Source organism: Accipiter gentilis, chromosome 19 (assembly GCF_929443795.1).
Source record: "Accipiter gentilis chromosome 19, bAccGen1.1, whole genome shotgun sequence".
Lineage (NCBI taxonomy): Eukaryota > Metazoa > Chordata > Aves > Accipitriformes > Accipitridae > Astur > Astur gentilis.
This window is the reverse complement of record NC_064898.1, coordinates 13,030,547-13,048,130: the sequence shown is the minus strand read 5'-3', so window position 1 is coordinate 13,048,130 and position 17,584 is coordinate 13,030,547. Positions and strand designations below refer to the sequence as shown.

Sequence of the window (17,584 nt, the reverse complement as noted above, 5' to 3'; positions counted from 1 at the left end):
ATTGTTTTCCTTATTAGCTCCCAAAAGAAAGATTACTAAAACCTGGATGTGCTATCAGAGCACCCGGAAGGGGAAAGGATTGCGTGAGACCCAGATGGATGACAGACAACCTATCAGGTGGGAACAAAACCTGATGATATAAACAAGAAAGCAGGATCAGTCATGTCATGCTTATCCCCATGAGTGTGGCAAGCCATCAAAGTACAAAGAGCAAACTGACTATTGCTGTACTAATAAAATAAATAGGCCTGGAACCACTCTTATCTAAAATTATCTTTCAAAACAGGGCAGGTACATGCAGACTGCTTTTTGAGGAAATTATTTGAATTGTACTGACTCCCAAATCATGTCCAAATGCTAGTTTGTCAAGGACAAAGCTGTGTCAGGGACAAAGTTAATGATTTAATAGTATAGATTATTACTTCTCTGACACTGCTTAATTTACTTTATTGAAGACAAGGAACTCACAGACATTTCAGGATTTTTCTCCTAAATAGTACAAGCTGATAAATATTCCAGCACTGATCTTGCAAAACTCTTCAGGATGGGTTTAGCATTAAACCACATGAACAGTCACTCATATTAGGGTGATACAACCACCTGTCACACAACAGGGAAACAGTTCTCCAGTGGCTCCTTAGCAAAGCACAACAATAAGCAACATAATGGGTTTCATTATGTTGCTTTATGTTTCATTATGTTACACAACTTATATACATGTGTTGATCCTCAGTGGCCAGCAGTAAAAACTGTGGATTGTGTTATTTTATTAAATTATAGTTACAGATAATGATGGATCAAATTTTGTTCTCCCAGATCCTGGTACACAATGATAGGTCAGAAATAACTCTTTCAGGATTTACTGAGTTAGTCCAGTTTTGAAAGAGTGACATTAGATCCTTTTCTTTATATGAGTTTTCTTGGGATTAAGGTTTATCAGTCTGTTCATGTAGTATCCACTTTCCAAACTGACCTCAGATTTATCCCCTAATAAAGGATTTCATGTTTCACACTTCCCCATTTTGAACTGTTCTGACATCCCACATTGTTATGCTGTTTCTCCTCAGGTAGCTCAGGAATAGACTGGTTTCTGGACGTAAATTTCAAGGATTGTTTCACAGGAAGTCCTTGAATCTGCAAAATTTGTAAGCTATATCCATGTACCATTTGTTCCCATGATCCACTTCTATGCACTGTCAAAATGATTGTCCCCTCCCAGTCCTTCACTGGGGCAAAAGCATGTGCCAGGGTCCCATGTGGGCCATCAAAGGGATAAGAGCCATGATGATATACCAAATAATAGCAGAAGAAAGAAAAAGAAACCCCCACTGCATAGGGTTTCAGAAACTCTATCCTTAATGAATACTGAGGCACTGCTTTCTTGAAAGAAAATATAACCAAGCATCAGCCTAGGAAGCAGATAATGAGAGAAGACGCCTTTTCACAGCTGTGACCATGAACAGCGACTGAAAGACTTCAGTGAAAAGGAATCATTTAGACACTTTTGGGAAGGAAATTGAGGATCAGATTTAGAAAAAGAGGTCATATCTTCAGTAGTGCAAAGACAATGATTCATGCCTACTTAGAGCATTCAGCTGAAGGGATAAGGCTGTGCAGTGCCATGAAATAGTATGACAGCATGGTTCTGATGCAATTTAAAGTCCCTTTCTCATCCCAAGTAATTAACTTATGATTTCAATGTGTTATGCATTCTGTCGCATGGCTTTGCCTCTGTAGTTAGGAAGGGATAAGTCTGACATCAGCTTTGGTTTTAGTATCATTCACTGTGACCAAAATTAATTTGCAGCGTTCCACTTTACACAAGGTACTAGGAGAGAATGAAGTCCTCTGAAGCACTTTTTTTTTTTCTATAGACGTTGATAGAGCAACCAGATTAAACCAGTGTAATCACAAAATACAGAGCTTGTCCTGTATGCTGATGAAAGTGGGAAGCTTTTTTGTTCTGTTCTACACAGAACATTGCCTTTTCCCCATCCCTCCCCTTTCTAGCACTTGTCCTTAGAAGTTGTGACCATGATGACAGAGGAGCAGGATTCACAGTCCAAGGCTGGGTACCAGGATGTGGTCCAGGGCTGTCTTCCTAGCTCTGATCTTTGCAAAAGGTCCCTTAACCTGCCATGGAGAGTATTCAACCCCATGACATGACATAGAGGATGTACCAAGTCTCCTTTTCTTTACAGTGTCCAGTTTGCCAGCTTCCTTGTAGGTAAACATAGCACGTTATTTCATCACCAAGCCCCCTAGTTAGTGTAATCTAGCTGTGAGCATGGGGCTGAAAGGCAAGGCCATTGAGTCAACTGAGTTGTAAATATAGGTAAGTCTATACTGACTGAAGGAACTAGACCTGATAAATTATTTTCTTTATATGATTTTAATTTGCATTGGGTAAGCTCTGTGTTTCAATTTGCTATGCATTATTTAGTGTTAGCATTGTGGTAATGCTGAAGAAGTCCTGTAATGAATCAGGGCCCACCTTGAAAGGTGGTTTAAAAACAGTGTAAAACCCCAGAAGAGGAAGGTGGTTTCAGGAGCCTTCCTGTATTCTTGTGTGTCAAAACAGTGTGATTCTTCCTGGAAAACCAGTAATTTAATACTGCCAAAAGCTAAAGATCAGTAAAGCTACCTTTTTCTCCGGCTATTCCCCTTACCCTGTGCAATGCTTTCTTCTAATTCAGCTGTTAACGAGATTCAGGCATTTGTGGGGACCGGTGGGGCCCTTTCATACTCTGACATCTAGTGGCAGCAGTGTGTAATAGTAACGAGATAAAAAAGCCGGAGAATGTCAGAAATATCATAACATGGGAAAATTTTAGCCATTAACATATCATGAGATCATTTCATTTTGTGATAGCCAACCTATGTTGTTAAATTTGCAGTCTTCTTAATGTAATGCAATGCACTTAGTGGTGCAGTAACAAGTTTGTGCTTCTCGCTGAAACAGCCCAAGAATTGCTTATTTGAACTTGCATTGTGCTCTTTTATAATACAGTCTTCCCTTAATTCTAAGTACTAGTAATTTCTGGAAAAATCATAGACACTCAGTACAAAGTCCTCACTGACTTTATAACAGAGATAAAATATTTGAAATACAAATAGGAGACAACATTGATAAAAATTAAAAGATGTTAATGGTGCTTTTAAATCATCCAAGCAATGCCTACTGATTTTCAAAGCCAGAAAACCCACAACTCATCCCCTGTGCATTCATGTATTCTTTTCCTCAGGTGCAGATTATTTTAGGACATAAATTCACAGTCTAAACAAATTCTTACTGAAATACCATGTGTGCAAGAATATCCCACAGCATATTCAGAAATGAATGAATGAGCTCTGATTTCCCTTTGTACAATTTGCTATTGGTTTAGCCTTTTGTCTTTTGATGGCACCGATTCCCTAAATTATGTCCTACAATAATCTGCACCTGAGGATAACCTTTGCAAAACCAGAGGCAGAAAGGTTTGCAGGGTGGCAGGTTAAGCTCTGGGGATGAGAGTTGAGGGGACTGCAAGGGGCAGGAAGATGGTGGGGTCCATTCTTGTTTCATGTGCAGATCACTTTGAATGTAACAGTGTGAATGCATATTTCTTCAGCCAAGTGCTTGAGGAATGGCCATGCTTTGTGTGAACTTTGTTATGGCAGTACGTTTCTATGTTCATAATAAGCACAGATGTATTCATTAGGACTGAGCAAAAGATTTCAGAAGTAGTGTTACTTAAATATGTGTTTCAATTTTGGCATGAGCTTGAAGGTTTTGCTGAATCAGCACCTTTTTCTTTAATTAAAGCCTGTCCTCTATCTCATGATGTACACAGGCTGCACTGTGATCTTGGAAATGAGGGAAGAGTTTATCACTCTTAGAAATGAAAAAGACTTTAAAAAAGGCTGTTCTCCTTCCATATTCTATTCTTGTTAAACAACATGTCCAGGTGATGTTTCTGTACATCTTTGTAAACAAACACTTGTTAATTTGCAGAATTTTGCTCCAGAACATACCTGTAGCAGTTTGGTTTCTTCCTGAGATCAGTGTAACCTTTACTTGCTTCTTTAAACAAAGTGTATTTCTTTTGCACTGAGAGCCTGGTTTGTTCACAATAATCCTGTGTGCAGTAGTATGAAGTGATAAATACACTGTTCAACTCCTTGGAAAAATGTAATAATCTAAGCTAAAGTACACCATGATTTAAAGAAAATAATTCATATATATGTTGTATAAATCAGTTCCTCTATAATCTTGGGTGAAAATCAAAAGCAGTTCTTATAAAAGTAATGGTGATAATCTGAAACATAGCTAGAGGTAAATATGCGTATATATTTGTATTATATACATACACACATCTGAAAAATATTTTCCAGTGCTTTTTGTAAACTATATGTTTTTCATCTTTATTACCAAGTTCTTCTGTATAATAATGACATTTACTGTATGTCTGTAAGCTATTTTTTTAAAAAACACTTTCATTTTTAAATATTGATTTTTAATCTTGACCAGTGTAACCTTCTCAGTCTAGAGTGAAACAGCTTTTACCAGTTCCTATAATAGTTGCTGACAATTTAGGGGACTCAGTCCTTCAGGATGTAGTTTCTAGTACTCTATCAATGTTTTTCTGTATGTTTTCTCTTTGGTGATTTCGAATCACCAGCGACATGGTAGACAGAGTGCTCAGTTTATTTAATTTAATTTACACTATCTATAGATTTAACAAAGCATGTTTCATTTTCAAAACTACGTGCTTCTCCTTGCATATATTTTTTCTCTTTAAAACACCTTTATGCAAACTATTACTTAGAAAATCGTGAGCTGCGCAACCACACAATTAAAATCGAGCATCTGAGGAGCTGAGCTGTGGGAGCTAACCTGGACAGATACTGGGGCCGCTGTGACCCGGGGGTGGCAGCTGTGACCCCCCACACCAGCCCAAGGACCCCAGTGAGCAGGGTGCTGGAGAGCAGCGGGCAGTCCCTGTGCGCTGTGGCAGTGGCATGCGTATGATGTGCTCTGCCATGTAAGCTCATAACTCCATCCTCTTGCAAGAAGCAGATTTCTTTGTCAGCCTGTGCTACTCTTTTGTATCCTCAGCAACTGCTCCAAAAGTAACCACCACCTTCATCCGTCCAAGGTCAAAGAGATGCCCCACAGTCACTTATATCAAAAGCCTGTGTTACCCACCCCATACCTAGTCTTTAAGAGCTCATGTTGGCTCTCTATCTGATGGTTTAAAACCTGTGTTGCTCAGTTATGTGGAGGCTGTATTGCCCTCAGTTCTACAAGCAGCATTTGTTCATAATATGCACAAAAGGCATTTCCATGCAGTTGCTGAGTTCCCCTACTCCTTTAGCCCCTGAACTCCTGCAGAGCCCCACAGAGGCTGCACAGACACACATGTACCCATGGGCAAGGCAATTCTATGGTGCACACAAACATACACACACACACGCACACATGCATCTATGTCTGCTCACTTATTGAAAGGTAGCAAGACACAGTGCTTACAGATAATAAAAACACGTGAAGCATATGACGCATGAGGAAAAACCCCAACAGACACTCTCCCTGCCCCCCCAAACTGATTTGATTAATTAATGCAGGCAGACCATGAAAAACTCTGATTCAGAACCCAGAACCTACATCTCAAACGTTTAGGTCCTGTCTACGAAGTATGCGTACAGGATGCACTCAGTAATGTCACTGAGACAGCTGCCATTAAGAATGCTCACCCTGCCAAGATCCCTGCCTGTGTTTGTAGCCCTCAGAGAAGTGCTCTTTCCTGTTCTATCCAGGCACATTGTGCAGCTCACCTGCATTTCTTGCCAGCGTCGTGTCTCAGTACCTGCAATGGCTGTACTAGGTTTTAGTACCCTGCTTTGGGCACGATTCTAGCATGTCTGAAGGTTCAGTGTTCAAACTTCATAAGCTGTCCAAAGAGTTAAGTTGGCTATCAATGCTTAAATACTGGCCTTGCAGCTTCCTTTTCTGTTATCAGGATTTTGGCAATTAGCAGCAAGAGACATGAAGTTATGAGCAAGTGCAGGGAAGACCAGGTATGTACATCCAGGTAATGACAAGTTCTTTCTCCATATGTAAGCCCCCATGCTTGTCTTTTTTCTTCCTTTCAGGTACCAAACCCTTAGAAAGATTCAGTATCAGTTTTCTCAATGCTTTTGGGGTACCTGTCTGTCACCCAAGAACACACTAGATAGGTTGCTCACCTGAAAGGGTAAGGGGAAGAGGTGGGTTTTAAGCTCTCTTTAGAAACTATTTGATTATACACAGCTCCTGCCCCACTCTGGTAGCTAAAGCACTCCCATACCAGTGCTGAGAGACAAGGCTCTTGCAGGCAGAGAAGTGAGCAGGACTTTTCAGACAAATCTACCAGGGACACTGTACTTCATGTGTCTCAGCAACACATTACATTAGGAGGCATCATATCATCATTTCCTAATCCAGTCTCATCATCACAATCTTACAATCCATTTGAAAAACAGCTGTTAAAGAAAAACATTAGTTGGCCAAGAAACAAATGGCCATTTTTTTTCTTTGTGATATCAAAAACAACTGGAAAGACAGGTAAGGATTAGCTTTCTCCTTGTTTTTCTATCTTTTCTGCCTTGCCTTGCCTGCCCTTCCAAATTCCTCTGGTCAACAGCAGGGGGACTATGACATTACAAAACCAAATGGAAATGTGCCGTGAAAAGCAAGAAGAATGTTTAGTAAAAACACTGAGACAATTACTTCAGCTTGACCACGTGGGATCCTTTTTTCTGTGTATCTGTTTGTGTGTCCAGCTGGTCCCACAGTAACTGAAGGTACTGGCAGACTTCAGCCAAGCTGAACTGAGACGCTGTAGTTCCTACAGGTTTTGTGGAAAATACCAGCTGGCTAGAGGAGAAAACACCCTGTTAATGGGAAGGTGGATAATTCATCCTTTGGCTGGGCTGTAGAGCCAGTGGCTGGTCAGCCCATGGGTAACTGGACAGCATTACTCAGCTGGTAACCTAAATGTAGCATGGGGACATGCATTATAAGGAGCTATAGGTGGCATAAGAGAATGCTGGGGAGGTGCTGTTGGGTGCTCTCTAGGGCTGTGGGAGGATACGGTGAGGTGCAAGATATAATAATCCCATGTTAGCCAGGCTCCTGGCAGAGATGGAGGGGAAGGACCACCACTAAGCACTCACCACTTACTGGATTTCTGCTGTGACACTCCTATTCTGGCTCCTATTCCTCCAAAGAAACAAGTGAAGAGGGAAAACTGAGTGACCAAGCTGTTTTCACTAGTCAAAAGTCAAGTCTTTTTGTGCTGAGAGTGACTTTTCAGGCCTTCTTCGCAAATAAAGGGAAAGCAGTACTCATTGCTTCATTTATTTTTGCAGGTGACCTGTAAACACACACTCCATGCTGTTTTAACAGAATGCCAAAGCTGCCAGTCAGAAAACTTCATTAACAGCATTTCACTGTTGAAGATTAACTTCCTTTAAGACAAGTTGTGAAGCAATGTTTCACCTGAGAAAAGAAGGAGCACAGAGTAGCTATGTTTGTTTATGTATCTGAAGACAGAGGAACTTGCCCATGTATTACAAAGGACTGAATAATTTCCTTGGTGACTCAATGATTAAACTTTTCTTGCAGCTAAAATTACAACTGTATTACACACTGAGCAGAGTGTGTGTGAAAAAGCAATCTTGCCTCTGAGTATAAACACTTGGGTGTAACTTGGCAGTTTCTGTGATTGGGCTGACTGATTTCTACACAGCCATCAACTGAATTGAATGCTGGAGAAGAGTTTAAGAAGGCTGGAAATGCAGAAATAGGTAAGGAACCGTCTCCATCCCACCTGCCTCCGGCATGTTCTGCTCTTGTCGTGGGATATCATGATCACTCCACAGGCAGTGTCAGTCCAAGCAGGTGCCTTCAGACAACTTTATCACTGGCTTGTCATGATATAAAAAGCTGCTGGTGTATCTTGCCAGAAAGTGAACATCAGAGAGGATAAAAACAGGATGTCCTTCTATTTTGGATCACATAAAAACTGAAAGATACCTAGCAAAGATACTATAAATGTCACCAAACTTTAGCTGTTTGAAAGTTAGCTACTCTGAGATAGTTGGCTAGCCTTCCTCAGCAAATAGGTGTTTTCTCCAGGGGCTGAAGGTACTGGTTTGCCCAGGCACAGTCTTTGGATGAGACGAGACAAGTAACATTGTGGAGAACTTCTCCCTCTTCTTTCAGTACAGGGATATTCCCTAACTCATGTAGAGTAGAAATGTAGATAGACAGAAAGCTAAAGTTAAGTCAGATGAATCTCACCCAAATGTCTAGCATTCCATCCCACTTTAAGTTTAAATTTTGTTAAGGATCTAGAGTGTGATGGTGTTTACCACGATTAGTTTTATAGATTGATGAAACAGCATATCTGAGCCTCTATTTTGATTTGCTGGTGGGAACCAAGACAGTGGGGTTCTTACAGCAATAGCAGCAAAATAATGGTACTCTCACTGTTTCCACCAAATCAGGTAGGTAAGGTTCAGATTGGGATCATTGCCTTGTTGTAACTATCTGGGACTGTAAAAGCATACAGCAAAAAGAAGCTTTTTATTCAAACATGCAACAGGTGTGCCAAACAGCCAGGTATGTGAGAACTAGGGAGCAGGAGGACAAGGCAATACTAATAAGAACATATTCACAGATATATTCAGCCATGCAGGCAGTGTGTTCTGGGCCTGTTTCCAGAATTAAATGTAAAGGAAATACTTGGAGAGGATATGGCTGTGACTTTATAGAGTTTGTCTGATTTTGTGAGGAGTTTGCTCCATGTGTGATGGCAGCATGTAATAAATCTCAGATATATGTGTACTTGAAAGCACATGCTTTGTGTTAGTGGACGAAAGGTTGTGATTCACGACATGGTAATTGAATCTATTTCTTGAGTAGGACAGGGCTGATTTATGAAGGATGTCATTCATAGATTCACAAAAAATGGCCACTGATGAAATGCTTATTGTTATGCTACAAAGACAGATCAGAGTTGGATAATGTATTTAGGCACTGGGGCTGGAGGGTGATTTTGGTGGCAAAATACTGATATGATATGATGTGAAAGGGACAAGGCTATAATACTCAAAGAAGAGCAGGAGAGGATGCAAGACAGGACAGAAAAAACAACTGATAATGAAAAGCCTGGATCTTGATGTTTGGAGAGAAAAGAAGTAAAATACAAACATTGTATGTTGGAAGGATATTAATATATTAACCTGAAGTCTTTCACACCTCAGAAATACAGAACACCTTCAACAGATGAAGCAGAAAATAGTTGACATCAACTTAAAACCATTTATTGCCAAAATATTTGAAAACCCATCTGGAATATTACTGCTAAATTATGTTGGACATTTTGCACTTAATCAGGAGAAAAAATGCGGTTTTGTTCTAGCCTTTGGAGATACAACTAGAACTGGCATGCTGATTTATTGAAATAGTAGTCATATATGAAAACTAGTCCTGTTGCCTCTTCTGTAGAGCAATGTAAATAGGAACGACCTCTGAGCAATCTATAATGATTTTTATTCTCATTTGCTGTGTATAAGTAAGTTTAATGATATTAACAATTAAACCAGCTGTTACTCTTTATTTCACGAATAACTTTTTTAGCAGTAGGGTCAAATTCCCACTGCTTCGATCCATGGAAGAAGTAGAATAATCCTGGAAATAAAAAAGTAAAGCATTATGTTATGGATACAAGAAACAGCTTCATTCTGACAAAGCAGGGAACATCATCTTCGTACACACAGGAGAGCACCTCTTCAGTTCTGTCTTTTGCAGGATACAGCAATAATGACATTCATCTTAACTCCAGAACTTATGTTATTTACAAGTAAACTGATTTTACTTAAAAGCTCATTTCATTTACCTTTCTGTTGGAAAACAGCATCAACCTTCTGGCTAATTCCTGGAAAGTCATCAACTGTCCGTCTAGGATAACCCTTCTCCATGGACTGGCTGTTTTCATCAAACCTAAATCATATGAAGGGAAACATGTAATTTTACAGAGTTTAGATATCAATTTTGCAAAGAATTAAGCAGCTGCTGAAAGGTGTCCACTGTCTATAGTTTGACTAATTTCAGTGGGGTTACAGAGAGTAAAGTTATCTACTCGCACAAATGTCTGTAGGATCTGGCCATTGCGTTTTCCATGACGTGGCTACCTGTTTGCTGATAAAGTGTTGTGGCTTAACCCCAGCCAGCAACTAAGCACAATGCAGTATTGGGGAAAAAAAAGGTAAAACTCATGGGCTGAGATAAAAACAGTTTATTAGAACAGAAAGGCAGAAACTAATAATGATAATAATAATAATAAAATTACAATAATAGTAATAAAAGGATTGAAATATACAAAACAAGTGATGCACAATGCAATTGCTCACCACTCGCTGACTGACGCCCAGTTAGTTCCCGAGCAGTGATTCCCCTCCCCCCCCAGGCCAACTCCCCCAGTTTATATACTGGGCATGACATCACATGTTATGGAATACTCCATTGGCCAGTCTGGGTCAGCTGTCCTGGCTGTGTCCCCTCCCAACTTCTTATGCCCCTCCAGCCTTCATGCTGGTTGGGCATGAGAAGCTGAAAAATCCTTGACTGAGTATAAACACCACTTAGCAACAACTGAAAACATCAGTGTGTTATCAACACTGTTCTCTTACTGAACCCAAAACATTACACTATACCAGCTACTGGAAAGATAATTAACTCTATCCCAGCTGAAACCAGGACATAAAGGCAGACATCTCCAAAGAAGCATCTGGAGTGAAACAAATTGAAGGAAGACCTGTGTTTTTGACAGCAGGGATGGGATTTACCTCCTCTAATGATAGCAGTGTGACAGACAGTGCGTGGAAACTGGACAGGTTGATTCCCACTATAGCGACTGCACATATTTATTGCATGAAATTTAAACTCCTCTTAGACTTTTATATGATATTGTACATAATCCTCTACTAGCTGACAGACTTAGATGGAGGAAAGGAAGCTGATATTTCTAGTACAATCAAGTTGTTCCTAACTGAGCCAGGACAATTTTTATGAGATTGGGCTGAATTTGGGGGCTGAAAGAAGGACCTGAAAGGTTCCTCAAATCTTGAGGAACCCTCTCAGGAAAAAAAAAAACAAACAAGCAAACAAACAAGTCTTTGTTTTACTTCTCCTTGGATACAAGAAATACTTTTCACAGGGACATGAGACTGAGAGAATGAGATACTAGGTAAGAAATCCTGTGGTTTTCTTGAATGCTTTTGTCTTGTGACCAAGGCAGTAAAATAGCAATACAAGATATTGTAAATACTCTTTCCAAAACTATCACAAAGGAAATGACATACAGCTCAAAATCCAGCTGACATTGTCTCATTGAGGAACTCCACAATTAACCACAATAAAGTCTGTTTGACCCATGCATGCTCCTGGCTGCCTGCGGAAGGCCTTTGCAGCAGTTGTCCTTGCAAACAGGAGGAATATATCAGCTTCCCAAAGCTGATTTTTTGCTTCCATTTGCATGGTATTTGGGTATCAGGACTCATTCATGACAGCTTGGGAATAGAATTTAGAAGCAGCATGTGCAAATCCAATACTAACTGGCCAAAGAAAGAAAAATTAACTAGCATTTCTATCTCTCTAAAAAAGATAAAATAACCCAGGACTTTTCAGAAATCAGAGAAATCCTGCACAAGCCATCCCAGACAGCCTTCTACTGAAGTAGGTTAGCTTTCAGATCTTTATTTTCTAGAAATAATTTTGTCTATCATGTTTGTAAAACTCTACATGCTGGAATTTTTGCAGCTTCAAGGTGTAATGCATCAAAATGGGTCCATATCTTGAATGCCCATTTCAGGGCACCCTTAAGCTCTCAAAAGTCAAAGCTATATTCTTCTCCTCCTGCAGGAGTCAAAGAAATGTTTCTAAGAAAAGTAGGATTACTATAGTCACCTGGTTACATATAGTTACCTAAAGGTCTACTTTCTCTTTTATCACATGGACAATTTTAACTGTATACAGATTATAATGGAGTCAATCATAATAAAACATTAGTCAATTTTTCTTACCTCCAGTACTTGTCACCTGTGAAAAAGACTGTCTTCCCTGTCTGCTTATCACAAACAGCTGCATCAATTTTCTTGACACCTTTAGGGAAGCCCAGTGTGTTGATATTCATTGGATAACCAAGCAACACCTGATATCCGCTGATAACCCAGAATTTATTGCCTGTTAAAAAAATCCCCAAAATACCTAGTTTCACCAATGATTTTCAGACAGTAAAAGAAAAAATGCATTCCCTTAGTGTAGATTGTAGGAAAACTAGATTTAATGTGTAAGTTTTTTATTTATTTATTTGAAAAGTCAATTCTATGCACATATAGCTACGCTTCCTTCCTCCCATCTTCCCACAAAATTAAAGGTAAGAAAAATTTACAGAAGATCTCATACTTCACCTTTGAAAAATAGGATCTGGTCTTTCGTGTTCTCATACACAGCTTCAGTACCAGGTGGCAGAGTTGGCCAGAAGGTAGAAATCAATTCACGTTCAACTTCTGAATTATCAGGATAGACTCGCCATAAGTGCCTGATTTAAATATGAAACAGTTTTTGTAGTAAATAGTAAACCACAGACACTTCTATATATGCACAAGAATATGAACCATGTTGTGACTTACAAGCTCTTTCTCGACAGTGGAGCTTTCAGACTCTGCAAAAATAGTAATATAACTTGTATCTGCTAAAAGTTTTATTTCCATGAACTGAAATCTATCCATTTGTCTCATTATCATAATCATGTGAACCACTAAAGTATTCAGTCTTTGTAGAAATCAGGAAAAAATAAACCTCACAGAGACAAATGTCATATCAATATTTACCTGCCCTTTAGAAAAATTAGTTCTCGTCGGAGTGTAGTTATAGCATCAAAAGACATCTGGGAGCCACAGGTTTCAGGGAAGGTAGGGATGGCTGGCCTTTTATCTGGGGCACTTGGTGGAGATCCTAAGGGAGACATTTTAGAAAGAATATACCAAATTTGTAGAAACATGAAGGTTTTCACATATAAATGTATTTTTGATATTATGAGAATACAATTATTTTTATCGCTAAAGTTTGTGAAAGAGATTATTTCTCTCCTGCTTACTTCTTTTTTTAAGCCATGGATTTTACTCACCGTAAATGGACTGAATGCCACTTATATCATCTGGAGAGAGGGGAAATTCACTGGGGCTGATGTAGGCATAATTGGGGAACATCAAAGCCCTCTGGTCATTAGAATGGGAGAGACCCAGGGCATGGCCAAACTCATGAGCAGCAACGAGGAACAAGTTGAACCCTTAAAAAATGGATGGACAGAAGAGATCAGTCTAATTTTGGTCTGCAGATGGCTGATATAAACACAACAGGGCTATTGCTCAGTGTTAGTTTTCATAGAATATGTTGACATTCACTAGGGTATGCACATACATAAACATTTTTTTAATAGGATAAAGTGGTGTACTTCCCCCACTAGAAGGGAGTGGCTTTTGGCTCTCTTTCCTGCTGTTCTTTCTGTTAGCTACTGAAAGTATGTGTGCGGCATGAGTAGCTGTCTGGGGGTGAGTGTGGGTGCAGCTCTGAGGAATGTCCTGGCAGGGTTTCCTGGCTGAGCTAGAACAGATTAGATAGTGAGTCAGGTCAAACTAACAGCTCTCCAGGGCAAGGACAGGACAATGCACTCCATGCTCGCTCAAAGTACCAACGTGTCACTCTGTGTGGCACTCTGTGTCCCCCTCCTACAAAACTAAGAAAGAAAAGTGAGATCAGGAATAGACAAGGAGAAATAGAATGTTAGCAGAATGATTTACCTTTTTATCATTAGGACTTTAAAGCATATGGTTTCTTTATAGCCTTGTCAAATAAAATATCTTTTTAAAATATTATGCTCATGCATGCTTATTCCCAGTGATATATGTTTACACAGTAAATAGATGAAAATGGAATTTCCTTCAACATGCATCCCTCCAAGTAACGCTTTTTTCTGAATTAGGGAAGAATGATCATCTGCCCTGCAGACCAAGAGCCAGCAATATCAAAAGACTTAATGAAGATCACAAGTCTGTGTCAGTGCAGAGGACTGGTCATTGATTGCCCAAGAAAGGCTGGCTGAAGCCAAGGTATCTACTTCTCAAAAAAACAAACAAAGCCTCAATTTTTCCACCCATATTTCCAGTCCTCCCTTCTCACAAGTCCTCCAAGCTCTGCAGTGAGTTCTGAAATGCCTGGCCACTGGAGCTGTGCTGTTGAGGAATAGCAGCAAAACTGGGGTTGACCCATTTAGTCCCAGTGTGGGGAAAACATTACAACTTATCAGTGTGACATGCCCACCCCTCGTCCTTTTTTTTTTCCCAGCACAATAAAGCAGCGCCTCTCCTCCTCGTGCAGTGTTCTTATAGCACCTTCCTGTTTGTTAGCTCCTTGCCTTTTCTACAGCTTGACTTCAGTTCTCCTGCTACAGTTATCCTCTGCAGTTTCCCATCCCCAAAACTGGATGAGAAAAGGATCTAAAGTACAAAAGAGTAATGTGCCCATGTACTGACAGATCTGTCAGAGGCAGCATGCGCTGTATAGCCAGCCTGGAGGTTGAGGGGAGGGGATTGAGGTGCGAAGATGGGTCCTGGCCAGGTGGTTGAGCACTCGGTATTCCCCCTCTCTTCTGGTCCCGTGGCACACATCTGTAGTCAGCTCTACACACTGCATCTCAGCCCGTGGGTGGCTTGAACAGCATGTTCAGACTCCCAGCTGCTGGCAGGCAGCTGAAATTGCTTGGAGAACACTTTCATGTATAATCCCATCCTAGCTTGAATACAGAGTAAAGCTGTAACAGCCTATAGCTGGACCTATCTTGGTATTATTAGTGAAGACTCTTTATTATCACTGGTGGCTGTAATGTTTTTTAGGTGGTGGGGATCTCCTCTGAGGGCTGCTGCAAGGCATGGTATGCTTCCTCTGCAGTGTGTGGTAGTGCCAGAATTGGTGCCTGCATGTGCACCAGGAGGGGAAAACGTCAGAAACCTTTTACCACGGGTTGTGAAACTGGTGGGCATGGGCCCTACCAACTCCCAGGTGAAAGTGGCCCGTGTCTGTAGCATTCATATGTGAAAAGGGTTGTCCTGGTGGTAACTTTAGCAGTGCTAAATAAGAACTAGAGTAGATCAGAATGATTTTATGTCGGTATTATTATAAGTATCCCAGTTGGAGGATGGCTGTAATAAGCTCAAACTGCTCTTATGGTTAATTCTGTGTTTCATCTCAGTCTATTCCTTCACTTACATAAAATCAAAAAGGAATTTACCCATATGCATAACACTTCAGAAACTTTTTTTTTTTACCTACCAGCTGAGCCTGTGGTCCAATCTTCATCCTCATCAAAGTGCACATCACCACCAAAACCATTGCCAGGTGGAAAGGCATGAGCGAGGATGCCAAGGGGGCCATCAAAATAACGAGGGCAACGTCCATGAGCTAAACGATAAGATGTTGAAACAATATTGAGTTTATGTCAAAACTATTGGAAAATCTTTACATTAATCTTACCATTGGTATGCAGTCAGTGTATTACCTTTGGTCCCAAAAGCAATCATTATATCTGCTATTCCCTCATGAATACGAGTGAAAATCAGCGGGGTGACAGTGCTCCACAGTTTAAATGCCTTCTGGATTGCTTTATCCACATCCTCTTTGCTCATATCTGGTGTGTAGTTCACAATTCTACAGTTATGAAGGTTCAAGTAATAATACTTAGTGTTTGCAGAAAGAATTTCTCCAATATTAAGATGATGAACAGAGATGTAAAAGAAGCAATGTAACCTGTAATCCAATAGCTCCCAAGATTCATTTCTGACTGAGTTTGAGGAATGTGATAACTGTCCAACTTGTCTTTTTCATAATAATAATTGTGTACACAGTATCTGTTTTTCTCAAAATGGCCCTTAGCCAGGAGGTCATCTCTTGAGATGAGGAAAGTCGTCTCCTCAGGTTTCTGTGACTACTAAACTGTTGGTCTTATCAAATTTCGAAGATAACAGGGTTTGTACAGGGTGCAATTCATATTTCTGCTTGGCTCACAGAATATTTATCAGGAGTGATACATGACAGGCAAAATACTGTGGTTGACTCAGAAATTGTAAAATACCCAACTTGACTCTCAGAAATTCCTCTCAGGAATATGCTTAGCTAACAGCTGGGAAAAGAGAAACATTTTTGTATTCCCTACTGGAAACAATTGCTATAGAACTTCTATTTAAATATAACAAATGTGGATACCCACAAAACCAAAATTTAAACTAAAAAAGTAATTATTGAAATACTACCTGTATGTCAGCTTGGTTTTCTTCCATCCTGGCAGAGTAACACCATAAAGACCCACATCAGGAACTCCACACCTGGGTTTCTTCATAATTTCCAATGTCTCACTATCTGGTTTTCCAGTTACTTTCAAACCAAAAAATTCCTGCATTTTCTGAAGTTTTTCAGCAATGGATTCAGCATTTATTTTCCATCCAAGTTGATTTGGATCTGGCTCAATAGCATAGAATTTATTTAAATAGTCCTAGTGGAAAAAAAAAAGCAAGCACATTTCACATTTTGATCTGTTTCTTAAACAAATACCTTAGGACTGATATTGTTTGTGTACTTTGCTGGCAAAAACCATCTGCCTGTGATTTTTGAGCACAATAGACGTATTCCTGAGGATTGTAGCTAAACAGAAGCAGACAACATTATCCCTGACTCTTATTTACTTGACATTTCCAGTTTCTACTGTTTATCCTACTTTAGTAAAGTTTGGGCAGCAAGAGTTCTGTGTAATATCATTGTCTCAGACAGCTGGAACACACAGATTGTATCTAAAAAGAGAAGGCTCAATAGATCTCAGGTATGGACAATGTAGTTACCTGTACAAGCTTTACATCTTCTTCTTTGCTGTCTTTCTCTGGGTGGATGGGAAGAGTGTTAGAAAGAGCTGCACATGTTAAGAGCAAAAGTGAAAGATCCTTCATTCTTACTCCCATCTCTGTCCTGGTAGGAGAGCAGTCTGCTTTCTACTCTGTGCGTATTCTCTCTCGCATCCCAGTTCGTACAGTTATGGGGTGTTTTGTAGAGTCAGCTGTAGACTGACTCAGAGTTTATCATGCTCTGCTTACCTCTGCACAGCCTATAACACTGACACGATAAAACATAATTAAACCCATCTGATTTCACAGACATCTGAAGTCAGTTAATATTTGAATAATCCTAAACTGCTTGGATACCATTTTAAAACTGGCACTCAATTTTAGTTATTTTACACTGAATTTTAGCAAACCTGAGCAATTTCATACCAGATGAAACCTTTTAAGTTTTCTCTACCCAGCTGCGTGAAATGAGGCCACCAAATGTACAGGGAGGGACTCCTAATTCTCAGCTTAGAAAATGGGAGTCATGCACCAGATATGAATCCCATCCAAAAAAATTAAAACCTTGGGAGAAATTACTGTAAGCAGAAAGTTTTCTTTTTAAGTT

The 17,584-nt window shown here is 39.9% G+C and overlaps 1 protein-coding gene across 1 annotated transcript; it reads right to left on the bottom strand.

Annotated features, from left to right (window-relative positions):
- Window positions 1-9,617: 9,617 nt before the first annotated feature.
- Window positions 9,618-17,118, bottom strand: LOC126048151 (matrix metalloproteinase-27-like). The gene is made up of 10 exons (XM_049822741.1): window positions 16,978-17,118; window positions 16,396-16,634; window positions 15,645-15,793; window positions 15,419-15,547; window positions 13,218-13,379; window positions 12,922-13,045; window positions 12,499-12,629; window positions 12,112-12,271; window positions 9,927-10,030; window positions 9,618-9,718 (listed from the first exon to the last, which is right to left on the bottom strand). The coding sequence occupies exons 1-10, from the start codon at window positions 17,092-17,094 to the stop codon at window positions 9,618-9,620; spliced, it is 1,416 nt and encodes a 471-aa protein (XP_049678698.1). The 5' UTR covers window positions 17,095-17,118.
- Between the last annotated feature and the right edge of the window lie 466 nt (window positions 17,119-17,584).